The sequence below is a fragment of the Carcharodon carcharias genome, chromosome 6, assembly GCF_017639515.1.
Source record: "Carcharodon carcharias isolate sCarCar2 chromosome 6, sCarCar2.pri, whole genome shotgun sequence".
NCBI lineage: Eukaryota > Metazoa > Chordata > Chondrichthyes > Lamniformes > Lamnidae > Carcharodon > Carcharodon carcharias.
In genome coordinates this window covers 189,800,421-189,826,684 of record NC_054472.1, presented here as the reverse complement: position 1 = coordinate 189,826,684, position 26,264 = coordinate 189,800,421, and the positions used below count along the sequence as shown (strand labels likewise).

The following is a 26,264-nucleotide window of genomic DNA, read 5'->3' as shown; positions in this document are numbered from 1 at the left end:
AAATTAAAACCAAGGCCCTGCCAGCTTTCTTGGAAGCAAAGGATCCCATAGCACTATTTTGAAGAAGTGTGAATGAATGAGCAGGGGAGTTCTCCCTGGACTCCTGACCAATATTTACCTCTCAGTCATACATGGATGGGGTTGGTTGGAGTCATACCCAGCACAAAGGATTATGGTTGTTGGAGGTCAGTCATCTCAGCTCCAGGACATCACTGCAGGAGTTCCTCAGGGTAGTGTCCTTGGCCCAACCATATTCAGCTGCTTCATCAATGACCTTCCTTCCATCATAAGGTCAGAAGTAAGGATGTTCGCTGATGATTGCACAATGTTCAGCATCATTCACAACTCCTCAGTCCATGTCCAAATGCAGCAAGACCTGGACAATATCCAGGCTAGGTCTGACATGTGGCAAGTAACATTCGTGCCACCCAAGTGCCAGGCAATGACCATCTCCAACAAGAGAGACTCTAACCATCGTCCCTTGTTGTCCAATGGCATTACCATTGCTGAATCCTCCACTATCAACATCCTGGGGGTTACCATTGACCAGAAACTGAACTGGAGTCGCCATATAAATACTGTGGCTACAAGAGCAGGTCAGAGGCTAGGAATCGTGTGATGAGTAACTCACCTCCTGACTCCCCAAAGTCTGTCCACCATCTACAAGGTGCAAGTCAGGAGTGTGATGGAATACTCCCCATTTGCCTGGATGAGTGCAGCTCCCACAACACTCAAGAAACTTGACACTGCCCAGGACAAAGCAGCCCACTTTGTTGGCACCACATCAACAAACATTCACTCGCTCCACAACAGTAGCAGCAGTGTGTACCATCTACAAGATGCAATGCAGGCATTCATCAAGGGTCCTTTGACAGCACCTTCCAAACCCATGACCACTACTGTCTAGAAGAACAAGGGCAGAAGATAGATGGGAACACCATCACCTGGAAGATCCCCTCCAAGTCACAGACCATCCTGACTTGGAAATATATCACCATTCCTTCACTGTTGCTGGGTCAAAACCCTGGAACTCCCTTCCTAACAGCACTGTGGGTGTACCTACACCACATGGACTGCAGTTGTTCAAGAAGCCAGCTCACCACCACCTTCTCAAGGGCAACTAGGGATGGGCAATAAGTACTGGCCCAGCCAGTGAAGCCCACATCCCGTGAATGAATTTTTAAAAAAATAGGGTTCTCTGTTGGGTGGATCAATCAGGATGGGCTGAATGGTCTTATTCATTGTGGTTTCAACTCAGCTGCAGAGGAATTCTATATTAAAATAAATACAAGTTGGCACATCCCATGAGCACTCAAAAAAAAAGTATCGTTTGAACCATTGCTGTAATTGAAACCTTTCCACTGTGGAAAATTTCAAGTTAAAAGGAGTTTAGTTATCTTATTTAAAAAAAGGAATCAAAGGAACTTCAACGAAACAAATTAAAAATCATGCACCGAGTAATTTCTATTCCTTAATTTGCAATTTTACTGAGACATCCCAAACAACTGGGGCTAGATACTGAAAGATTCAAAAATAGGTTGCAGCACAATGTTGAGAAGGTGAGGGACAGATGTTGCACAGAGTGATACAGGTTCAAAGCTGTACTTTAAGGTCATCGGTAATAACATCAGAGGGAAGATTAGTTTTTTTATGTATGTAACTGGCGTGTGCATACCTAATCTGAGGATTTGAGCTAAGTACCAAAAATTCATCTGACTAAAAATTACCACAACAAGGAAAATATTTTGAAACACTCGGGCTGGGCTGAAATGCCATTGGTTACTATTGGTCTGATCTACCTTTCTTGCCCCTGATGCACTACTTTGCTGCTACTTCCACAACGTCAGCCCCCTTGGCCTCAACCCCTCACCACCCAACAAGTTGCAGCTGAGGTTGGGAACCCATCAGGTGTAAGAATTTGTATCATAGGATCTTACAGCACAGAAGGTCATTCAGCTCACCTGCATGTGCCGGCTCCTTGAAAGAGCTATCAAATTAATTGCTCTGGAAAATTTTCTCCAGCAAGCATTTATCCAATCTCCGCTTGAAATTCACTATTTTTGAATCTGCTTCCACGCCCTTTCAGGCATGAGCATTCCAGATCACAACTGGTTACATACATAAAAAAAACTAATCTTCCCTCTGATGTTATTACCGATGACCTTAAAGTACAGCTTTGAACCTGTATCACTCTATGCAACATCCGTCATGGCACCACAACTTTCCTGTCTCTAACACACAATTTAAACTTTGACTTTGAATGATTTACAAACATACAAAGATATAAAATTGACAGGCAGGAAAAGACCAGCTGGCTCATAAAGCATACCCCATACCATGATGGCAGTAAGTGTTGCGACTAAGAACATTTTACTTTCCCTCACACAACCATTTAACCTCCCAGGGTAAGATCTCCATTTGGAAGGAGTATTAAAGTCAGCATGTCAGTAAATGGATGTTAAGGAGATTAATTTGCTGCTATGTATGTTTCCTGTTGTTGCTTATTGTATTGTGTAAACTGTGAGCTGAACATTTTACAGCATGTCGCTGTAACAATGCTGGAACTCTCCCTGAAATCTGTGATGACTCTGGGAGATGCCTCTGTCGGGCAGAATTTGCCGGCAATCAATGTGACCAATGTCACCCAGGATATCACTCATTCCCACACTGTCAAGGTAAGAGTTTTCTTTCTTAATAACCAAGGCATTCTGGGGTAAAGTCTTGCATATTTGTATATCGTACAATTTTGTTACAACTAGAGCACTTTTATTGGTAGAATAACTTCATGCAACAACATTTTTAAAAGAAAAACCTGCATTAATAATAGTCATTCACAACCTCAGAATTTCTCAAAGTTCTTTACACCAATGAAGTAGTTTTTGAAGCATAGCCACTAGTGTAATGTAAGAAACCAATTTGGAAGCCAATTTGTGCATAGCAAGCTGCCACAAACTGTAATCTGATAATGGCTAGATAGTCCGCTTTCGTGACAGTGATTGAGGGATAAATAAATAATAGGAAAAATATTCCTGCTTTCTTGGAAAGTAGTGCCACAGCAGCTTTTACATTCCCCTGAGGGAACAGACACGGTTTAAAATCTTGTCTGAGAGACAAACACCTCTGATCTTTCTACCTCAGTACTGACAATGGGAGCATCAGCTTTTATTTTGTGCTCAAGTCTCTGAAATGGGATTTTAAAACATGGGGCCAGATTTTCGTGGAGGAGATGAAAAGGAGATGGAAACTCCCCGACCTGGCAAACCCATCTCCCATAAAAAGGACCCATATTTTCACCATATTTTCATTCCAGGGAGGTGGAAGTGGGAATTGGCCTCTGGAAATAGGCTTGAGGTTGGAAGCTATTGGATGGCCAGGCCAGCAGGGGAGGATGGTCAGGCTGACAGGCGATGGATGGCCAGGCAAGGATGACCAGGCCGGCAGACTAGGATTCCTGCCTCCATTTCTGGGTGATCTGCCCAGTTTCAATTATGGCCCATAAACCCTTACCCCTAACCCCTCACCCCTCCATATATCCACCATGATATCCCCATAGCCATCTATACCCCCTCATATTCCCATGCCCCATCCATGCCCCGTCATATCAACATATCTCCTCCATGCCTTTCATATCCTACATATCCGCTGCATGCCCTTCATACCAACATGCCTCCTCAATGCCTCCCGCATGCTCCCATGCAACCCCATAGCCATTCATGCAGTATCCATTATCGGCAGACCTTAGGATATCTTTGAAATGGACATTAAAAACAATTAAACTTCTAACAGTCTAATTTCATTGAAATGTACCATACTGAAAAAAAAACTGTCCTTCAAAAAAATTCCAAAGAAATTAAATAAACTCATGTGGTCAATCTGCTGTATAAACAAACAAACTTCTATTACACCAACTCCATCAAAGATAGCTAATCTTTTAATTGCCTCTTAAAACTGTCAATCAAAATGTCTATATAGCCCCTGCTGAGATATATGGTTCTGAAATTTTTTGATACTCAGCCAAGCATCATAATGGCCACAGCTGCCATAACAAACCATTCCAGCTAACAGACCATGGAATTTATTGAAATTACAAAAACATGTGGCTAAGTCTTTTTAAGCAACACCAGATGGTCTGTCAATCAAAGCAGTTCAGGAGCAGGTGGGGGCTCTTTTGTCTCTAACTGACAGCTGCTGATATTTGTTTCATTTTAGAAGGACTCTGGGGCATTTAAGTCACTTCAGATTATTATACTAGAGGTCCCAATCACTGCAGTAAAACACATCTAACTTACAATGCAGCATCTAACTATTGAAACTGAAAGACCATTTTTTTTTTGTACTTCAAGCCTGTTACTGAAAATATTCCAGCAGCAGATGACTGTTTCTTTTGGTTCTCCACTTCAGACTGGGGTTTCTCCGTCGTTCGCCCTTCCTCAAAGAGGCCACAAACCATACCTACTTACTGAAGGGGCCTGACTCCACTAAAATTTTGGGTGGGGTTTAAACTGCCCAACCCTGCAATGAAGCTGGCAAGGGTGGGAGTGCCGTGGGTGGGTGAGTTACCCGCACCCTTATCCTGTGCCAGTGAAAATTGCTGGTAATGGGAATGGGGGCATGAATCCCTGGATTGGGTCCTACCTGCCACTCTTATCGGGCTTCCGAGTCATCTGGACTCTGCTAACTGGCTGATTAGAGATCAGGAGTTAAGCTCTCAATGGTATCCTGGTGGATCTGGAGAGTTAGCCATGAATGTCCATTATAGTTCATTACTTTTGAGTTAAGCTTTTCCATTAATGTTAATATAGATTCGTGACAGTGGAATAAGAGATCCCTGTTTTATAAAAAAGTTGACACAACTCCTCACGCTGAACTATCCCACCATCAAAATAGCTGAAACCAAAAAAAAACTATGATGAAGACCATTGTTTCAGGATTCAATACTTAAATTCCTGTTTACTAGTTTTGTTTTCATGATTCTAGCCACTTACAGAACCATTCAAGCACTTGAAGCTTAGTCCACTGAAAAACTGAATCTCCTCTGCAGCTTATATCCTAACTCACATCAGGTTCCATCACCTCTGTACTCAGTGACCTACATTGATCCTGGTCCAGCACCAACCCAACTTTAAATTTTTTTTTTAAATCCCTTCATGACCTCATCCCTCCCTATCTCTTTAATCTCCTCGAGTCCGACAACCCTCCAAAATCTTGTGCATCCCTGTTTGCCTTCACGATTGGTGACTTTTACCTGTCTGGATCCTAAACTCAGGAATAGCTTCCCTAAACCTAACATCACTCTACCCCTCTGTCCTCCTTTAAGTCGTTCCTTAAAAGCTAGCTGCAAGCTTTTAATCATCTGTCCTAATATCCCTTTATATGGCTGTGTGTCAGCTTATGTCCAATAACGCCCCTCTGATGCAACTTATGATGGTTTATTACGTTAAAGATATTATATCAACCCAAGTTGTTATAGAACCATAGAAAAGTTACAGTGCAGAAAAAGGCCAATCAGCCCATCGTGTCTACGCTGGTCAAAAAAGAGAAAAAAATAAACTAGCCGCTCATTTTTAATCCCACTTTCCTGCACCTGGTCCATAGCCTTGCAGGTTACAGTACTTCAGAACAGATCCAGATACCTTTCAAAAGAGTTGAGTGTTTCAGCCTCAACCACCAACTTAGGCAATGAATTCCAGATGCCCACCACCTTCTGGGTGAAAAAGGTTTTCCTCATGTCCCCTCTAACCTTTCTGCCAATCACCTTAAACCTGTGTCCCATGGTAACTGACCCCCCAGCTAGGGAAACAGATCTTTCTCATCTACCCTATCTAGGCCTCTCATAATTTTGTACACTTCAATTAGGTCACCATTTAGCCTCCTCTATTCGAAGGAAAACAACCCTAGCCTATCCAATCTTTCCTTATAGCTGCAATTTTACAGCCCTGGCAACATTCTTGTAAATCTCCTCTGTCTCTCTCCAGAGCAATTATGTCCTTCCTGTAATGTGGTGACCAGAACTATACACAAAATTCCAGCTGTGGCCTAACCAGCATTTTATACAGTTCCATCATTACATCCCTGCTTTTGTATTCAATACATCTTCCAATAAAGGAAAGCATTCCATATAGTTTCTTTACCACCTTATCCACATCTCTTGCTACCTTCAAGGACCTGTGGACATGCACTTCATGGTCTCTCACTTCCTCAACCCCTCTCGATATCCTTCGGTTTATTGAGTATTTCCTTGCTTTGTTTGCCTTCCCCAAATGCATTACCACACACTTTTCCAGACTGAACTCCATTTGCCACTTTTCCACCGACTCAAACAAACCATTGATATCTGGAAGCAACAGCTATGCTCTTCACTATCAACCACACAGCCAGTTTTTATGTCATCCGCAAATTTCCCAATCATGCCTCACACATTTAAATCTGAATCGATATATATATAAATCATTAATATATACAACAAACAGCAAGGACCGCAACACGGCCCTGTGGAAAACCACTGGAAACCGCTTTCCACATGCAAAAACATCCATCGACCATTACCTTTTGTTTCCTGTCACTGAGCCAATTTTGGATCCAACTCGCCACCTTCCCCTGTATCCTGTAGGATCTCACCTTTCTGACCAGTCTGCCATGTGGGACCCTATCAAATGCCTTACTGAAATCCATGTAGACAACATCCACTACACTACCCTCACCAATTTTCCTTTGTTATGTTAGTAAAACACGATCTTTCCCTCCCAAAACTGTGCTGGCTATCCCTGATCAACCCCTGCCTTTCTAATTGACAATTTATCCTGTCTCTCAGAATTGTTTCCAATAATTTCCCACCACCGAAGTTGGACAGACCGACCTATATTTTTCTGGCCTACCCTTCGCACCCTTTTTAAATATTGATACAGCGTTTGCAGACCTCCAATCCTCTGATACCTCACCTGTACCTAATGAGGATTGGAAAATGATCCTTAGAGCATCCATTATTTGCTCCTTGGCTTCCTTTAACAACCTGGGATACAATCCATCTGGCCCTGGTGATTTATCCACCTTCAAGGATGCCAGTCTCTCCAGTGCTTCCTCTTTCATTAATCTTATTGTGTCTAATATTTCACACTCCTCCTCTTTAACTAGAATGTCTTCATCCTCCTTCTCCTTAGTGAAGACAGAGACAAAGTACTCATTGAGAATCCTGCCCACATCTTCAACATCAACCCACAAATTACCTTGTACATCTCTGATAGGCCCTACCTTTGCCTTAGTTATTCCCTTGCTCTTAATGTACTGGTAAAATGTCTTAAGATTTTCTTCGATTTTACCTGCCAATATCTTTTCGTATCCACTCTTTGCTTTCCTAATTCCCTTTTTTATTTCACCCCTATACCTTCTATATTCCTCTAGGGTTTCCACAGTGCTAAGCTTTTTGTGACTGCCATAAGCATTCTTTATCTGCTTTATCTTGGTCTGTATGTTTCTGGATATCCAGGGGCCTCTAGATTTGGTAGTACCACCCTTTTTCTACACTGTGCCCATAGAATCTCACTTTTGAATACCTCCCATTGATTTGACACCTTTTTCCCTTATAGTAGCTGTACTTAGTCCACTTTCGCAAGTTCACTTCTCAGCTTTATAAAATTTGTCTCCCCCCAATTTAGAACTTTTGATCTATCTTTGTCCTTTTCCATAATGATGCTAAATCTAACTGTATTATGGCCACTACATGCAGTCTTGATATTCATCCACTTTTCCCTGGATGCCCCTCCATTCTGTTGTATCCTCATCCCTCCTCTAGGCTTCCACTGTCCACCAATCGGACTGCTGCTCTGGACCAGCCCTGCTCCCTCCCCCATGTACCTGAAACATGAAAGGCTGTCAATTGTAGTCTCTGCCCTGAGGTCTCCCTGAGTCCTAACCTCTTTTTTAAGCCTTTCCCCTCACTGCCCACAATCAATTAACATCTTTGTGATTCATGGGTTTATTGCTGGCTTTTGGTGGCAGGTCACTCTGAAGAGAATATAGAAAACTATTTTTCAGAAGTTGAAAGGAGAAATGTATAGGCCATAGAGAAAGAGGACGGCTAGTAGGGCTAATTATTGTTTTGGAAGGCCAATCATCTCAGTTTCAGGACATCACTGCAGGAGTTCCTCAGGGTAGTGTCCTAGATCCAAACACCTTCATTTGCTTCATTAATGATCTTTCTTCCATATCATAACGTCAGAAATTGAGATGTTCACTGATGATTGTACATTGTTCAGTTGGATTTGCAACTCCTCAGATAATGAAGCAGTCCATGTCTGCATGCAGCTAGACCTGGATTATGTTCAGGCTTGGGTTGATAGGTGGCAACTCAGGTTGTGCACACTGGGTCAGCAATATGTACCATCTACATGATGCACTGTTGCGACTTGCCAAGTCGCCATCAACAGCATCATCCAAACCCGTGACCTCTACCACCTAGAAGGACAAGGGCAGCAGATGTATGGGAACACCACCATCTGCAAGTTCCTCTCCAAATCACACACCATCCTAACCTGGAACTATATTCTTTTTCCTTCACTGTCGTTGTGTCAAAAACCTGGATCTCACACTCGAACAGCACTGTGGATGTACTTACACCATATGGTCTATAGTGTTTCAAGAATGCGGCTCACCACCACCTTCTCAAGGGCAATAAAGGATGAACAATAAATGCTGGCCTTGCCAGCGACACTCACAACCAATGAAAGAATAATAAAAAGAGCCTGCACAGGCAAGATGGGCCGTATAGTCTCCTACTGTGCTGTGAGATTCAGTAATTCTGTCTACAAATTCATTCGAGATATACTTCCCGTTCCTTTGTACTTTGAGCAGTGTTTTTAGAACTATAAATCTGGAGTTAGGCCTGAAAGAACGATCCCACTCAATGCACTCAAAATTGGGCCTTGAGCCTGATTTTCATTGAGCTGGTAAAGTGCAGAGTGTAACAGTCAGATCATCAGTTCAGCTTGATTGATAATTGGACTGAAGACAGGAAGAGGGAGCCAGGAGGATGGTGGAAGCTATCGTGGGGTGAGGGGAAGAGCATCTGCTAGACTGCACGTAGTCCTTGTTTTACTGAGTTCCTCAGGGGAATAACACTCTTAAACTGGGGGCCTTAAACACATGGGGCTTAACATCGATTTTTTTTAAAAATTGGCATTTACCAATCTGGTAGCTGGTGCATCCCTGGTTTGAAATGTGCTGATGTTCCCAGCTTGCCATATTGAAGGCTTAAGAGACTGTGACATGCGGCTGAATATCTAGGTCAGAGTGTTTGGCTTCTTCTTCAGTAATGTGAATATTTTTGCTTTCTCTTTTTAAAAGCATGTGAGTGTTCTGCTGATGGCTCTTATAATTCTGAATGTGACCAGATCACTGGAAAGTGTAACTGCCGGCCACATGTCACTGGACAGCGCTGTGATACTTGTGTCCCAGAAGTGTACAACTTCCCTACTTGTCAAGGTAGCATTTTTTTATTATTGTTGTATATTACTATTGCTCCTGTGAGAGATTGCTTGTTTGTGTTACAATTAAAAGCTGTAATTTTGTTGTAATTAATTTAAAGTAGGAAATTTTCAATAGGTGCTGCAGGTAGCAGTATGGAGGTTGCTTAAACTTCTGTCACATCCACCGATTCACCTTTTGCCATATCTGTAACTCGTACTAAACATCACTGAGTCCTTTTTGCCAAATGGGACACCAGTAGCTTATGATTTTTTTGAAAATACTTTATATGAAAAGGAAAAATTTGCAGGGCAATTGGAAAGAGTGAGGGCAGTGGAACTAATTGGATTGCTCTTTCAAAGAGCAGGCACAGGCACAGCCAGCTCAATGGCCTACTTCTGTGGTCTATAATTTCATGATTCTCATCAACATGCAATTTATCTCGATGAAAATTTCATTCTTTTATTCTGTTGGAGAGATGAACAATAACAGGCATTAGATCTAAGAAATAAATTTCTGTGAAATCCTTCGTTGGCTACTGGTATCAATCTAACAGACATTAGAAGAATGTTCGATGCTGACTAATTGCATTCAACAGACAGCATTTCCGTAGTCCCAGCAGAACTTGCGATTCTAACCTTGATTTCATTCTTAACACATATTCATCTTTTTAAATAAGACCATAAGACACAGGAGCAGAAGTATGCCATTCGGCGCATCAAGTCTGCTCTGCCATTCAATGACATCATGGCTGATCTAATAATCCTCAACTTCACTTTTCTGCCTATTCCCCATAACCCTTGATTCCCTTGCTGATTAAAAATCTGTCTACCTCAGCCTTGAATATACTTAACGACCCAGCCTCTACAGTCCTCTGCGGTAAAGAATTCCACAGGTTCACTACCCTCTGAGAGAAGAAATTCCTCCTCATCTCTGTTTTAAATGGGCACCTCCTTACTCTGAGATTATGTCTTCTGGTCCTGTACTCTCTCAGAAAGGGAAATAACCTCTCAGCATCTACCCTGCCAAGCCCCCGAAGAACCTTATATGTTTCAATAAGGTCGCCTTTCATTCTTTTAAACTCCAATGAGTACAGGCCAAACCTACTCAACCTCTCATAAGAAAATCCCTCCATACCCCGGGATCAACTGAGTGAACCTTCTCTGGACTGCCTTTAATGCCAGTATAGCTTTCCTTAGATAAAGGGACCAAACTTGTTCACAGTATTCTAGGTGTAGTCTAACTAGTGCCTTGTATAGTTTTGTCAAGACTTCCCTATTTTTATATTCCATTCCCTTTGAAATTAATGTCAACATTCCATTTGTCTTCCCTATTACCTGCTGAACTTGTATGCTAGCATTTTGTGTTTCATGCACAAGGACCCCCAAATCCCTCTGTGCTGCAGCGTTCTTCAGTCTTTCTCCATTTAAATAATATTCAGCTCTTCTACTCTTCCTGACAAAGTGCATAACCTCACATTTTCCCACATTATATTCCATCTGCCAAGTTTTTGCCCACACACTTAACCTGTCTATGTCCCTCTTTAGACTTTTTGTGTCATCCTCACCACTTGCCTTCCCACTTATTTTTGTCATCCACAAACTTGGTGACAGTACATTCATTTCCCACATCCAAGTCATTAATATATATTGTAAATAATTGAGGCCCCAGCACTGATCCTTGTGGCACTCTACTAGTGACAGGTTGCCATCCTTATAATGCCCCCTTTATCCCAACTCTTTGTCTTCTATTAGTTAGCCAATCATCTAACCATGCTAATATACTACCTCCAATACCATGGGTTTTATCTTATTAAGTAGCCTTTTGTGCAGTACCTTATCAAACGCCTTTTGGAAATCCAAATATATATCATCTACCAGTTCCCCTTTATCTATCCTGCTTGTTACTTCCTCAAAGAATTCTAATAAATTTTTCAGGCATGATTTCCCCTACATGAAGCCATGCTGACTCTGCTTGATTATATTGTGCATTTCTAAATGCTCTGCTATTACATCCTTTATAATATCCTTTGTGAGGTGATACACTTTGGAAGGAGTAATTTGACAGGGAAGTATTCAATGAACGGCATGGCACTAGGAAGTTGTGAGGAACAAAGGGACATTGGTGTGTATATCCATAGATCTCTGAAGGCAGACGGGCACGTTAGTGGGGTGGTAAAAAAAGCATATGGGACACTTGCCTTTCTCAATCGAGGCATAGATTACAAAGTAGGGAGATCATGTTGGAGTTGTATGGAACTTTGGTGAAGCCACAGCTGGAGTACTGTGTGCAGTTCTGGTCGCCACATTATAGGAAGGTTGTGATTGCACTGGAGGGGGTGCAGAGGAGATTCACCAGGATGTTGCCTGGGATGAAACATTTAAGTTATGAAGAGAGGTTGGATAGACTTGGGTTGTTTTCGTTGGAGCAGAGAAGACTGAGGGGCGACCTGATCGAGGTGTACAAGATTATGAGGGGCATAGACAGGGTGGATCGGGAGCAGCTGTTCCCCTTAGTTGAAGGGTCAGTCACGAGGGGACATAAGTTCAAGGTGTGGGGCAAGAGGTTTAGGGTGGATGTAAGGAAAAACTTTTTTAACCAGAGGGTCGTGATGGTCTGGAATGCGCTGCCTGGGAGGGTGGTGGAGGCGGGTTTCCTCACATCCTTTAAAAAGTACCTGGATGAGCACTTGGCACACCATAACATCCAAGGCTACGTGCCAAGTGCTGGTAAATGGGATTAAGTAGGTAGGTCAGGTGTTTCTCACGTGTCGGTGCAGACTCGATGGGCCGAAGGGCCTCTTCTGCACTGTGATTCTGTGTGAATAGACTTTAACATTTTCCCAATGACAGATGTTAAGCTACCTGGCTATAGTTACCAATATTTTTATCTTCCTCCCTTTTTGAATTAAAAGCAATTTACTGACAAAATATTAACTGTATATGTACCACTATCACACCAGCTGCTGGGGTTTGTTTTAAAATCCCCAAATTTTAATTGGTCCACCATTGGTGCCCATGCCTTAAGCTGCCTGAGGTCCTAAGCTCTGGAATTCCCTCCCTAAACCTCTCCACCTCTCCTCCTCTCTCTCCTCCTTTGAGACACTCCTTAAAATCTGCGCCTTTGACCAAGCTTTTGGTCACCTGCCCTAATATCTCCTTATGTGGGGTGTTTTGATGTCAAATTTTGTGTTATAATGCTCCTGTGAAGTGTGTTCTGATATTTTACAATGTTAAAGGAAATATATAAATACAACTTGTTTTTAAGGCATTGGCGTTTTCTCACAAATATTTACCCAATTCCCTTTTGAATGTTCCCGTTGAATCTGTTTCTGCCACATGTTCAGATAGTATGAAAATTAAGCGGTGATCTAATTGAATAGTTTAAGATGATTGAAGAAGTTAATAGGTAGAGAGAAATTATTTCCTCTGATGGGGAGAGTCTGGAACAAGGGGAATAGTCTTAAAGATAGGGCTAAGCTGTTCAGGGAGTAATGTCAGGAAGCACTTGTTTGTACAAAGGGTAATAGAAATCTGGAACTCCCCAAAAAGCTGTTGAGGCTGGGGGATCAATTGTGAATGTCAAAACTGAGATTAATAGATTTTTGTTGGGTCAGTGAATTAAGTGTCACAAAACCAAGCTAGGCAATTGGATTTGACTTACAGATCAACCAGGACCTAATTGAATGACAGAATAGGTTGATGGGCTGAATGGCCTAGTTCCGTCCCATATGATTCTATCATTCTACTGTTGTATCAAAAATGTAATCATTATTACAAAACCAAGCTGGATGTCAGTGTGTGCACAGAGTAAGAGATAGTGTGTGTTATTTAGCATTTGTTATGAGGTATTTCATATTATTGAATATTTCTGTTCCTAATTTGTGGTATTCTTTTCAGTTACTGACTGCCATTCAGCTGGTACAGCAAGTCATGTTCCTTCACCTCGTTTTGTAAGTATTTGTGTTTTTGTAGTTAAAATACATGGGACTGGAATGTATTTCTGGCACTGATATTAGTTGGATTGCTGCAGAGATCGGCCCCATTCTGGGAGTTAATGGACCGTTGCCAATGATTACTGCTTCACATCTCTGGTTTCTGCAGTAGCTCAGATCCAACTGCACCAGATCAAACGAGTAATGACTTAAGCAAATGTGTTTTCAAGTGCAGTTTAGATAAGCACCAGCAAACTTGTACATAGAGGGAAAAGTCCGAATATTGTTCTCACAAATGCGTGTGAGTTTCAAATTCTATTTGCGGCTGCAAGACTCACTGGCACAGTCCAGGGGCCAGAATTTCGCTGCTGCTATCAGGTCTGAATGGAGGAGGGCGATCGAAAAAAATGGCACTGACATCACCATTGTAGATTTTCATGAGCACAGGGGAGGGTAAATCTGAGAACTTGCCTGCATTCATGGGTAAGGCCAGCTGAGGTCAAAAATCCCCTCTTTTTACCTGCCTCGAAATTTTGTGGAGGCAGCAAGCTCTCAGTACTGAAACAAAAACAAAAATGCTGGAAAATCTCAGCAGGTCTGACATCATCTGTGGAAAGAAAGACAGAGTTAACGTTTCGAGTTCGTATGACTCTTCTTCAGAGCTGACTCTCAGTTCTTCCAGGCAACTTTCAGTACTGGCCTGTCTCAGACTGGCTAAAAGCAGACATGGGTCAAATCAGGCATGAGTTAGTCAGGCAAGAGAAGTTTCTGAGGATAAAAGCCTAAAGGCTGATAAGAGCTGAAAGGGCTTCCCTCTTTGAAGGAAAAATTGTCATCATAGGTTGACATTAAGAACTTTGCCAGTTCAGGGGGGTCATCGCGTGGGCATTGGAGTGAAGGGCAAGGCTGTCAGGACTCCAACTGAGCGCCAAGAAGGGTGCGGGGGTGGGGGGGGGGCTACTGTTTGAAGATGTATCTGCCTCTGATGCCTCCTCCCACACATGAGTGCTCTGCATCTCATCCAGTGCCCCCGTATCTGCATGCAAGGACCCGCCAAGGTGAATGTGTCTGCCCTCATGGACGGTGTACTAGTAAGATTTGATGCTGCATTCTCCAATATAAGACCATAAGACATAAGAGCAGAAGTAGGCCATTCGGCCCATCGTATCTGCTTCACCATTTAATGAGATTTTGGCTGATCTGATAATCCTTAACTACACTTTCCTGCCTTTTCCCCATAACCCTTGATTCCCTTACGGATTAAAAATCTGTCTACCTCAGCCTTGAATATACTTAACAACCCAGCCTCTGCAGCCCTCTGTGGTAAAGAATTCCACAGGTTCACTAACCTTTGAGAGAAGAAATTCCTCCTCATCTCTGTTTTAAATGGGCAACCCCTCACTCTGAGATTATGTCTTCTGGTCCTAGACTTTCCCACAAGGGGAAACAACCTCTCATCATCTACCCTGTCAAGCCCCCTAAAGGCCAACATTCAATTTGCCTTCCCTGTTACCTGCTGAACTTATATGCTAGCTTTTTGTGATTCATACACAAGGACCCCCAAATCCCTCTGTGCTGCAGCTTTCTTTAGTCTTTCTCCATTTAAATAATATTCAGCTCTTCTATTATTCCTTCCAGAGTGCATAACCTCACACTTTCCCACATTATATTCAATCTGCTACATTTTTCCCACTCACTTAACTGTCTGTATCCCTCTGTAGACTCTTTGTGTCATCCTCACCACTTGCCTTCCCACCTATTTTTGTGTCATCCGCAAACGTGGCAATAGTACATTTGTTTCCCTCATCCAAGTAATTAATATATAATGTAAATAATTGTGGCCCCAGCACTGATCCCTGTGGCACTCCATTAGTCATAGGTTACCAAGTTGAAAATGCTTCCCGTATCCCAACTCTCTATCATCTATTAGTTAGCCAGTCCTCTATTCATAATAATATACTATCCCCAATATCATGGGCTCCTATCTTATTAAGCAGCCTTATGTGTGATACCTTATCAATTGCCTTTTGGAAATCCAAATATATTACATCTACCAGTTCCCCTTTATCTATCCTGCTTGATACTTCCTCAAAGAATTCTAATAAATTTTTCAGGCATGATTTCCCATCCATGAAGCCATGCTAACTCTGCTTGATTAGATTATGCATTTCTAAATGCTCTGCTATTACATCCTTTACAATAGACTCCAACATTTTCCCAATGATGAATGTTAAGCTAACTGGCCTGTAGTTACCTGTTATTTGTCTCCCTTCCTTTTTGAAAAAGGGTGTTACATTGGCAGTTTTGCAAGGGGAGGTTGTGATGTAGTGGTATTGTCACTGGACTGATAATCCAGAAACCCAGGATAATGCTCTGAGGACCCAGGTTCACAATCCCACCATGACAGATTTTTTTTAAAATCTGTAATTAAAAAGTCTAATAATGACCTTGAAACTGTTGTCGATTGTCATAAAAGCCCATCTGGTTCACTAATGTCCTTTAGGGAAGGAAATCTGCCATCCTTACTTCTTAAAAAAAATCATTTATGGGATGTGGGTGTCGCTGGCTAGACCAGCCTTTATTGCCCATCCTTAATTGCCTTTATTGCCCATCCCTAATTCCCTTGATCAGAGGGCATTTAAGAGCCAACCACATGTGGGTTTGGAGTCACATGTGAGCCAGACCAGGTAAGGATAGCAGCTTTCCTTCCCTACAACAATCAACAATGGTTTCATGGTCATCATTAGACTTTTAATTCCAGATTTTTATTGAATTCAAATTCCACCATGGCAGCATTCCACCGGGGCAGGATTTGAATCCAGGTCCCCAGAGCAACACCCTGGGTCTCTGGATTACTAGTTCAGCGACAATACCACTGCGCCATCACCTCCCTCCAAAATGGTACATCCTACATGTGACTCCAATCGTACAGCAATGTGGTTGACTCTTAACTGACTCTGAAATTGCCTAGCAAGCCATTCAGTTCAAGGGAAATTAGGGATGGGCAACAAATGCTGGCCTAGCCAGTGATGCCCACATCCCATGAAAATAATTTAAAAAAAACATCCTTAGAAGCATCATGTTTCAATATTGGCATGTCCTCAGAAGATTATGGCTCCGAGGGGTAAGTGAGTGTCCTGGGCAAACACTCCTCCAATGTTGAGGAGCAGCATGAGTCCTGTGGCTTCTCAGCTGCTGTGAGTGGTGTAGGGTCTATACCCAAGAGTTGTCCTAATGATTGGAAATTGCACTTGCCTTGCCAGAGCATATGAGGCCATTGAACCTTTTGCTACACTGCACCAATGTCCTCTGTGTGACTCTTCCGTTGCTCACTATTTCAGGCCCTCTTGGTCTAGGCAGGTGACATCCTCCTTCCACCCTCCTCTCACTAATGACCTCAGCCATGGTCTCCAGGTCGAGGTCAAGGGGCACCCTGCCTTGGCTCTAGCTCTCCTGAAACATCATGGCATAAGTTGTAAGCCATTTCAGAAGTCTTGAAATGGCAGCCACAGCAATGGCTGTCTTTGCACATTTAAATCTGGAAATCACTGAATGTTTTTGGGACAATTTCTTCAACCAATATGTTCTAGAGCCAAGCAGGGAGCATGCTGTCCTAGACTTGGTATTGTGCAATAATGTTCTAGAGCCAAGCAGGGAGCATCCTGTCCTTGACCTGATAATGTGCAATAAGTCAGGATTAATTAATAACTCTTGGTAAAGGAGTCTGTAAGTGACAGTGATCATAATATGATAGAATTTCACATTCAGTTTGAAAGCGAGAAGTGTGGGTCCATGACTAGTGGTTTAAACCTAAATAAGGGTAACTCTGAGGTATGATGGCAGAGCTATCTACGGTGAAATGGGAAACTCAGTTAAAATGTAGCACAGTAGAATTGCACTGGCTGACTTTTAAAGAGATATTAATAGCGCTCAGCAAGTATTTATCGCAGTGATTAAAAAATGCTCTTTGCGAAGGATGCACCATCTGTGTGGAAGTTAAAGAATCATATTAAATTGAAAGAAACACTGTACAAATCTGCAAAGATTAGTGGTCACTCAGAGGATTGAACAGAGTTTAAGGACCAGCAAAGAATGGCTAAAAAGATATTAAAGAGGCAGAGAGCAGAGTATGAGAGAAAGCTAGCTAGTAATATAAAAAGAGTTAGTAAAAGTTTCTACAAGTATTTGAAGAGGAAAATAGTAACTAAAACCAGTGTTGTTGCTCTAGAGAGTAGGCGGAACCGTCCTAGATTTGTACTAAGTACAGTAGGACATTTTACTCACTGGCCGCAATGGCAGCTTTTCACGCTGTATCATCCCAATCCCACCTCATTAATCATGCAATCCCAGGAAACACGCCGTTTTGATGGCGAGCGGGGTCCTTGCCACTTTCTCACGCCGGGTGCCACATTTAAAGTGCAGCCGTGCACACACCTCTCAGTGCTTACAGCCCAGGACAGGTAAAGAAGACATGGCTCCGAAAGGCAAGAAGACTGCAATCCTCTGGTTTAGTGACATGCCCCTTGTACGGCTATTGGATGCCGTGGAGGCCGGCTGTGATGTCGTCTACCACCGCTCTGGCTGTAGGAAGGGCGGCAACATTACTACTCCGGCTTGGTAGGTGATGGCAGTGGTGATCAGTGCCAATGCTGCACAGAAAAGGTTGGCCATCCAATGCAGAAAGAGGATGAATGATCTCGTCCACACAGCCAGGGTAAGGCAACCATCTCATCACTCTAAACTCACATACTCAAGCTCATCACACATTCACTGGCATCTCACTCACTGCCAGCTCAAGGGACATCACCACTCAATTTCTCACACACACCCTCACATCTCCAACTGGCCTCATCTCCCCTGGAGACTGCCTCCTCAGCTGTCACCATCTTGAGGCCACTTGCAGAGATCAACTTGTGCCCCGACGCATGCCCTGGGATACCTCCCTTCCCCAGTACAGCCTTTGCCTTGCAGTCTCTTCCCTTGCCTGAGGCCACTATCCCCACTTCCCCAAGCAAGTCCTAGCCCTGCAGCCATTGAAAAGCTTTGTGGCTGATCTGGTGGGCAGAGACCTGCCCGTGAGCCCCCTAAAAGTGATGTGGTGCTGTCTGCGAAGCCTGGTGCTGATGGCTTTGAGTGGTGTCCGAAGCAAGGTAGGCAAACAAACTTCGAAGTCCTGAGCAAAGTGCAGCTTGCCAGGTGCAAGTTGCTTATGTACAGTTGTGAAAGTTTGCACACAGACATGCTCAGATGATCCAGTGTTGGGGGGATGACTCTGGCAATGTATTACAATGAGGTTTCTGACATTCAACGTAAAAAAAAATGCAGCCCACCATTGATGGGCAGAGTAGACGATTGCAAACTGGTTTCATTATGTTGTGAAACTGATTTCTTGCCATTTGTCCGCTTACACGCCTGATGCCAGTGGGCACGGAAAATCTCACCCAGTGAGTCTGGGGTATTGGAAATGAAAACCAAAGAAATGGCGGTGTTGGTGAACACGTATTTTTGTGTCTGTCTTCACATTAGAAGACTTGGAAAACTTCCCAAAGTTGACAATCAACAAGTGATAGGACGAGGGATGAAGTTAAAACAATCATGATCACCAGGGAAAAGGTGCCAGCAAAACTATTAGATCTAAAGGCTGACAAGCCCTCAGGACCGGATGGCCTGCGTCCTAGAGTCTTAAAAGAAGTGGCTGCACTGATATTAGATGCATTGGTTATAATCTTCCAAAATTCCTTAGCTTCTGCAATGGTCCCATTGGATTGGAAAATAGTTCAAGAAACGAGTGAGACAGAAAATAGGAAACTATAGGCCAGTTAGCCTGACACCTGTCACAGAGAAAGTGCTAGAATCCATTATTAAGGAGGTTATAGCAGGATACTTAGAAATTCACGATGTGATCAGGCAGACCCGACATGGCTTTGTGAAACGGAAATTGTGTTTAACTAATCTATTAGAGCTTTTTGACAAAGTAACATTTCAAGTATATAAAGGGGAACCGGTAGATGTGGTGTACCTAGATTTCCAAAAGACATTTGATAAGGTACCATAACAAAGATTACTATACAAGATAAGAGCACATGGTGTAGGGGGTAAAATATTAACATGGATTAAGGACTGGTTAGCTAACAGGAAGCAAACGGTAGGGATAACTGAGTCTTTTTCAGATTAGCCCAAGTTGTAACTAGTGGAGTGACCACAAAGAACAGTGCCTTAACTATTTACAATCAATATCAATGACTTGGATGAAAGGACTGAATGTATGGTCACTAAATTTGCCGATGACACCAAGGTAGGTAGGAAAGCAAGTTGTGAAGAGGAGGTAGAGAATCTGCAAAGGGATATAGACAGGTTAAGTGAGTGGGCAAAACTTGACAGATGGAATATAATAACGTGGGTAAATGTCAATGTCTTCACTTTGGCAGGAAGAATAGTAAAGCAGTATACTATTAGAATGGAGAGAGATTGCAGAACTCGGTGATACAGAGGGATCTAGGTGTCCTGGTATATGAATCACAAAAAATTAGCATACAGGCACAGAAAGTGATTAAGAAGGCAAATAGAATGTTGGCATTTATTGCAAGGGGAATAGCATATAAAAGTGGGGATATTTTAATGCAGCTGTACAGGACCTTGGTGAGACCACATCTGGAGTACTGTGTACAGTTTTGGCCTCCTTATCTGAATAAGGGTATAATTGCACTAGAATCAGTTCAGAGAAGGTTCACTTGACTCATTTCTGAGATGAAGCATTTATCCTGTGAAGAAAGGTTGATCAGGTTGGTCCTATATGCCTTGGAGTTTAGAAGAGCGAGAGCTTACTTTACAAGATAAGAGCACATCGTGTTCATCATGTTGAAATATATAAGATCTTGGTGGAACTTGACAGGGTGGATACCCAGATGATGTTTCCTCTTGTAGGGGACACAGTTTAAAAATAAGAGGTCTTCCTTTTAAGACTGAGATGAGGAGAATTTGTTCTCTCAGAGGGGTGTTAGTATGTGGAATTCTCTTCCCCAGAAAGTAGTGGAGGCTGGATCTTTGAATTTATTCAAGACTGAGTTAGATAGATTTTGGAAAGATTAAGGAATCAAGGATTATTGGAGGCAGACAGGAAGGTGGAGCTGAGACTACAACCAGATCAGCCATGATCATATTGAATGGTGGAGCAGGCGCAAAAGGCCAAATGGCCTACTCCTGCTCTAAGTTCTGTGTTCCTATGAAGGAGATTTGCCTCTATTTCCACCCCTACGGCCACTTATTGGCCAGCTGTCCAATTAACCCCTCGCCTCTGCCAAAATAGTAAGGACCTCCTGGTTCACGTCCAAGTCGGGCTGGGTTTCCGACCCGGATACAAACCCACCTCCCTATTCCCACCTCCTCTGTTAAAATCTGGTACCAGGTGTATTTAATGAAATACTTACTGTGTATTAATTTATGAATGCTGTGCAATGACTTGTAAAAATAGCAAAGATTTTGCAGGCCAACTCCAAGTGGCTGACCGTACTTACACAGGGAAACACCTGGCACATTGTTCATGTTCTGGGTTGCCAACCCTCCAGGATTGCCCTGGAGTCTCTAGGAAGTTCTGACTAATCTCCAGGACCTTGCTGCGAGAAAAAAATAGTCAGTGAAATGAAAAAAAAATGTATAAAGTTGTCCATTTATCAAATACATTTCTTTGAACATATTTTAATTAATAATTTATAAAAAAAATATTGGCATGGGAAGAACTGTTGTTTGACTGGCTGTCTAGAATCATCCAATTGAGTAATGACTGCCACTTGGCCATAGGAAGGTGAGGAACTGCAACTGTGGACAAGTCAGGAGACCAATAGCAGGATCAAGGCAGGAGGTCACGTGCTGAAATCTCAAGCAATATGTCCAACCAGAGTTGGCAACCCCTGCTTTATACACAGATTTTAAACTTGTAAATTCAAACTTATGAGAAGCGAATGTGCAGTATATTTATTAAAATAAATGTAGATTAGGGCATAGCCCCAGCTTAGGAAAGTATAAGTAACTAATAGCGGGCAAAATTGTGAAAAGGTCTGTGTCCATTATTTTAATGTGCTACTGAACTGACAACAAGCTGGCTTATGAACAATGTTTTAACTCTCATAAGTCTCCTGTAAATTTCCTGTTCAGCAGGGTTCCTGTCCGTGCCTGGCAAATGTCGAGGGGTCTAAATGTGACCAATGTAAGTCACTCTACTGGAACCTAGCTGAGCAAAATCCTGATGGTTGCATTGGTAAGTAATCAATGTGTTTCTTACCTAGGTTAAAACGGCTGGACCATGCGGTGGACCTGTTCATTGTACCTGTTCATGAGCTCTGCATGTGTGAGATATTTAGCAATAAATATGTCTGATATAATTCAATATTTATGAATTGATATCAATAGTTTTAACTTGATTGCTGTGGAATAATGCTCATTGACACTTTCAACAAACCTAAAAAAACTTATTATTTTCAAACTCAGCTACAAATAACTGCTAAAAATAGTGCCACAGATTAACTAGGCACTAAGGCCTGAATGTTCAGCTCGTTGGGCAGGCACAATTGGCGGGCCTGGGATCAGCTGGGAAACGGACCACCAACTGCGATCGCCCCCCCAACCGCGATTTCACGCTGGCTGAAGAGCTCAGCACTGCCGGGGTGGGGCAGGAGGAGGGCGGGCAATGATGTCAACGCAGGTGTGGCTGAGCACTGAAAAAAATCTTCCTGCCTCAGGGAGCTGCAGACTCGAAAACCATGAAATAAAGTTTTAAAAATCAGAGAAAAAATGTCCAAGCATCACAATCAGGCACCTGAACCAGATGAGAAAATTGCTGTCCACAGAGTTTTATTTTAATTTTATTTAATAACGGAAACCTCATCCACACTTGGATGAGGTTTGATGAAAAATGCAACGTCCGTCTAGCCAATTTGCCAGTAGGTTGGACAGGCCATGAAAAATCGGAGACAATTGCACTGTTAATGGGCTTAGTGCAAGTGCAGGGTGATGTCAGGACGCTCACCCCATGCTTACCCATCCGCAAGGTGTAAAATTCTGCCCTAAGTTAAAAAAACAGAACCTCAAAGGTAATAATCTCTGGATTATTACCTGAGCCATGTGCAAATTGGTATAGGGAAAATAAAATGAGAGAGATGGATACATGGCTCAAATATTGGTGGGGGAGGAGTGGGTTCTGGTTCATGGGGCACTGGCACCAGTACGAGGGAAAGTGAGAGTTGTACCATTCGGTATGTCTTCATCTGAACCATGCTGGGACCAGTTTTCTAGCCAGCCGCATAACTATGGAAGTAGAGAAGGTTTTAAACTGAATAGTGGGGATAAGGGATCAAATTTGGTAAATCAAAGAGTAGAGACAAGGTAAGAGAGAAAGGTATTAATATGGAAAATGATAATCAGACCATGACAGGAAGTGACAGAGAGTACAATTCTCAGAGGAAATCAGAAGATAAGGCTAGAGGTTAGAAAAATAATAAAAGGACAAAACTAAAGGCTTCGTATCTGCATGCATGTAGCATTCGAAACAAAACAGATGAACTGAGAGCACATATAGAAATAAATAGTCTGCACTGATAGCCATTACAGAGGTTGCAGGATGACATAGGTTGGGACCTGAATATCGAAGGGTATGGGACGTTTAGGTAGGACAGGAAGCTAGGAAAATGTGGAGGGTTTGCTCTATTAATTATTGATATTATTAGCACATTAGAGAGTGATGACCTAAGTTCAGGAAAACAGGATGTAGAGGCAGTTTGGATAGAAATGAGAAACAATAGAGCCAAGAAGTCAGTGGTGGGAGTGGTGTACAAGCCCCCTATGAGTAACCATATGGTCGGACGGGGTATCAGGAGGAAATAATGGGAGCTTGTCAGACACAGAATGTTTTCGGGATAGTTTCTTAGAACAGCACCTTCTGAAGCCAATCAGAGAGCAGCCTATACTAGACCTGGGGCTGCATCTTCTGGTTGGTGAGTGGGGGGCGGGGCCTGCTTGCGGACACGTAAAATGATGCGAGGTGATGTCAGGCATGCGTCCCAACGTCACCCCACGTCATTTAGATTTTCAGTTTGGTGGGCGTGCAGCCGATTCAGCTGCGCACCTGCCGAATTGTCAAAGGCCTATTAAGGCCATTAAAAAAGTAATTTAAATGATTAATGGACCTGCCAATCCAACCTTAAGATTGGCGGGCAAGCGAAGAGCCCAGGCGACCTTCAGAAAAACATGAAACCTCATCCACAAGCAGGATGAGGTTTCATGAGGGTATTAAAATTTGTATAAAATGTCTAAATAAAAGAAATTGACATGTCCCAGCTCATGTGACAGTGTTACATGAGGGGACATGTCAAGAGTATTTTTTTCCTGCCTTTAATGAAAGTTTGAATTTTGAGTCAATATCCCTGATGCAGCACTTTGCCTCAGGGAGATCTGTGTGCTCCGCACTCCTGGCTTAGGAAATCCCACCACCCCCCCCCCACCCGCACAGGGAGCGCATAGTGCTTCCAGGCGGACGTCACACCTTAATTGGCCTGCCCATGTAAAATGGCGCTGCGCCCCCAACCGGGGCCACTGATCGGGAACCCATCCGCTTGCGCCTGCTCCCTCACAACACCCCCAATGGGCAGGGGGCGGAATGCTACCCCTGGTACTGTACAACAAGATAGGATTAATTAATGACCTCATAGTGAAGGCAACCCTAGTTGGCAGTGATCATAAGATGATTGAATTTATACATTCAATTTGAGGGAGAGAAGAGTGACTCTAAGACTTGTATTTTAAACTTAAATAAGGGCAATTGTGGGGCATGAAAGTAGAGCTAGCTAAAGTGAACTGGCAAACTAGGTTAAGGGATAGGTTATTAGAGAAGCAGTTTAAGGCGATATTTCAGAATACACAGTATAGGTATATTTCAATGAGAAATAAAAATTCCAAGGGGAGGACACACTGTCTGTGGTTAACTAAAAAAGTTACAGATAGTACCAAACTTGAATATAAAGCATATAATTGTGCAAAGATGGATGACTAGTCGGAAGATTGGACAGATTATAAAGAACAGCCCAGAATGACAAAAATGTTAATAAGGAGGGAAAAATTAGAGTATGAGAGAAAGCTAACTGGAAATAAAAAGACAGGTAGTAAGAATTTCTATAGATATTTAAAAAGAAAAGTTAACAAAGTGAGCATTGGTCCTACAGAAAGTGAATCTGGGGAATTAATAATGGAAAATAAAGAGATGGCAGATGAATTGAACAGATATTTTTCATTGGCCTTCACTATAGAGGATACAAGTAACATCTCAGAAATATCTGTAAATCAGGAAATGGAAGGGAGTGAGGATCTCGGGAAATTTACAATCACCAGGGAAGTGGTATTGAACAAATTGTTGGAGCTGCCGGCTGACAAATCCTTGGGTCCTGATGGACTTCATCCTAGGGTCTTAAAAGAAGTGGCTAGTGAGATAATTAACACGTTGGTTTTATTTTCCAAAATTCTCTAATTTCAGAGAAGGTTCCATTAGAATGGAAATTGGGGAATACATGCAGAAGGATCTGTGTGCCCTATTGCAAGAATCATAAAAGGTTAGTTTGCAGGTACAGCAGGTAATTAGGAAAGCTAATAGGATATCATTGTTTATTATGAGGGAAATTGAATACAAAAGTAGTTCACAGTGGAAGACATGAGTGACATCCCCAAAGTTCAAGAGAGTCAGGGGGCAGAGGTGAGTATGATGGCCATTACCAAGGAGAAGGTGCTAGGAAAACGGAAAGGTCTGAAGGTGGATAAATCACCTGGACCAGATGGATTACACCCCAGAGTTCTGAAGGAGATAGCTGAAGAGATAGTGGAGGCGTTAGTGGTGATCTTTCAGGAATCACTGGAGTCAGGGAGGGTCCCAGAGGACTGGAAAATCGCTAATGTAACCCCCCTGGTTAAGAAAGGAATGAGGCAAAAGACAGGAAATTACAGGCCGATTAGCCTGACCTTGGTCGTTGGTAAGATTTTAGAGTCCATTATTAAAGATGAGATTTCAGAATACTTGCAAGTGCATGGTAAAATAGGGCAAAGTCAGCATGGTTTCATCAAGGAGAGGTCATGCCTGACAAAGCTGTTAGAATTCTTTGAGTAGGCAACGAGTAGGTTAGACAAAGGAGAGCCAATGGATGTTATCTACTTGGACTTCCAGAAGGCCTTTGACAAGGTGCCGCACAGAAGGCTGCTCAGTAAGATAAGAGCTCATGGTGTCAGAGGCAAGGTACTAGCATGGATAGAAGATTGGCTTCTGGCAGGAGGCAGAGAGTGGGGATAAGGGGGACCTTCTCAGGATGGCGGCTGGTGACTGGTGGAGTTCCGCAGGGGTCAGTGTTGGAACCACAACTTTTCACTTTATACATTAATGATCTAGATGAAGGAACTGATGGCATCCTGGCTAAGTTTGCAGATGATACAAAGATAGGTGGAGGGACAGGTAGTATTGAGGAGGCGGGGAGGCTGCAGAAGGATTTGAACAGATTAGGAGAATAGGCAAAGAAGTGGTAGATGGAATACAACGTGGGGAAGTGTGAGGTCATGAACTTTGGTAGGAAGAATAGAGGCATAGACTTTTTACTAAATGGGGAGAGAATTCAGAAATCTGGAGTGCAAAGGGACTTGGGAGTCCTAGTCCAGGATTCTCTTAAATTACCTTGCAGGTTGAGTTGGTAGTTAGGAAGGCAAATGCAATGTTGGCATTTATTTCGATAGGACTAGAATATGAAAGCAGGGATGTGCTGCAGAGGCTTTATAAGGCTCTGGTCAGACCACATTTAGAATATTGTGAGCAATTTTAGGCCCCGTATCTCAGGAAGATTGCTGGCCC

At 42.7% G+C, this 26,264-nt stretch overlaps 1 protein-coding gene across 1 annotated transcript in view; it reads left to right on the top strand.

The window, feature by feature from the left end:
* Positions 1-26,264, top strand: part of LOC121279009 (laminin subunit alpha-3-like) — a 509,546-nt gene that overhangs the window by 232,618 nt on the left and 250,664 nt on the right. Inside the window, exons 14-17 of the mRNA XM_041189741.1 lie at positions 2,541-2,675; positions 9,340-9,477; positions 13,359-13,411; positions 21,545-21,647. Of these exons, the coding sequence (XP_041045675.1) occupies positions 2,541-2,675; positions 9,340-9,477; positions 13,359-13,411; positions 21,545-21,647 (429 nt within the window). The remainder of the gene's footprint in view (positions 1-2,540; positions 2,676-9,339; positions 9,478-13,358; positions 13,412-21,544; positions 21,648-26,264) is intronic.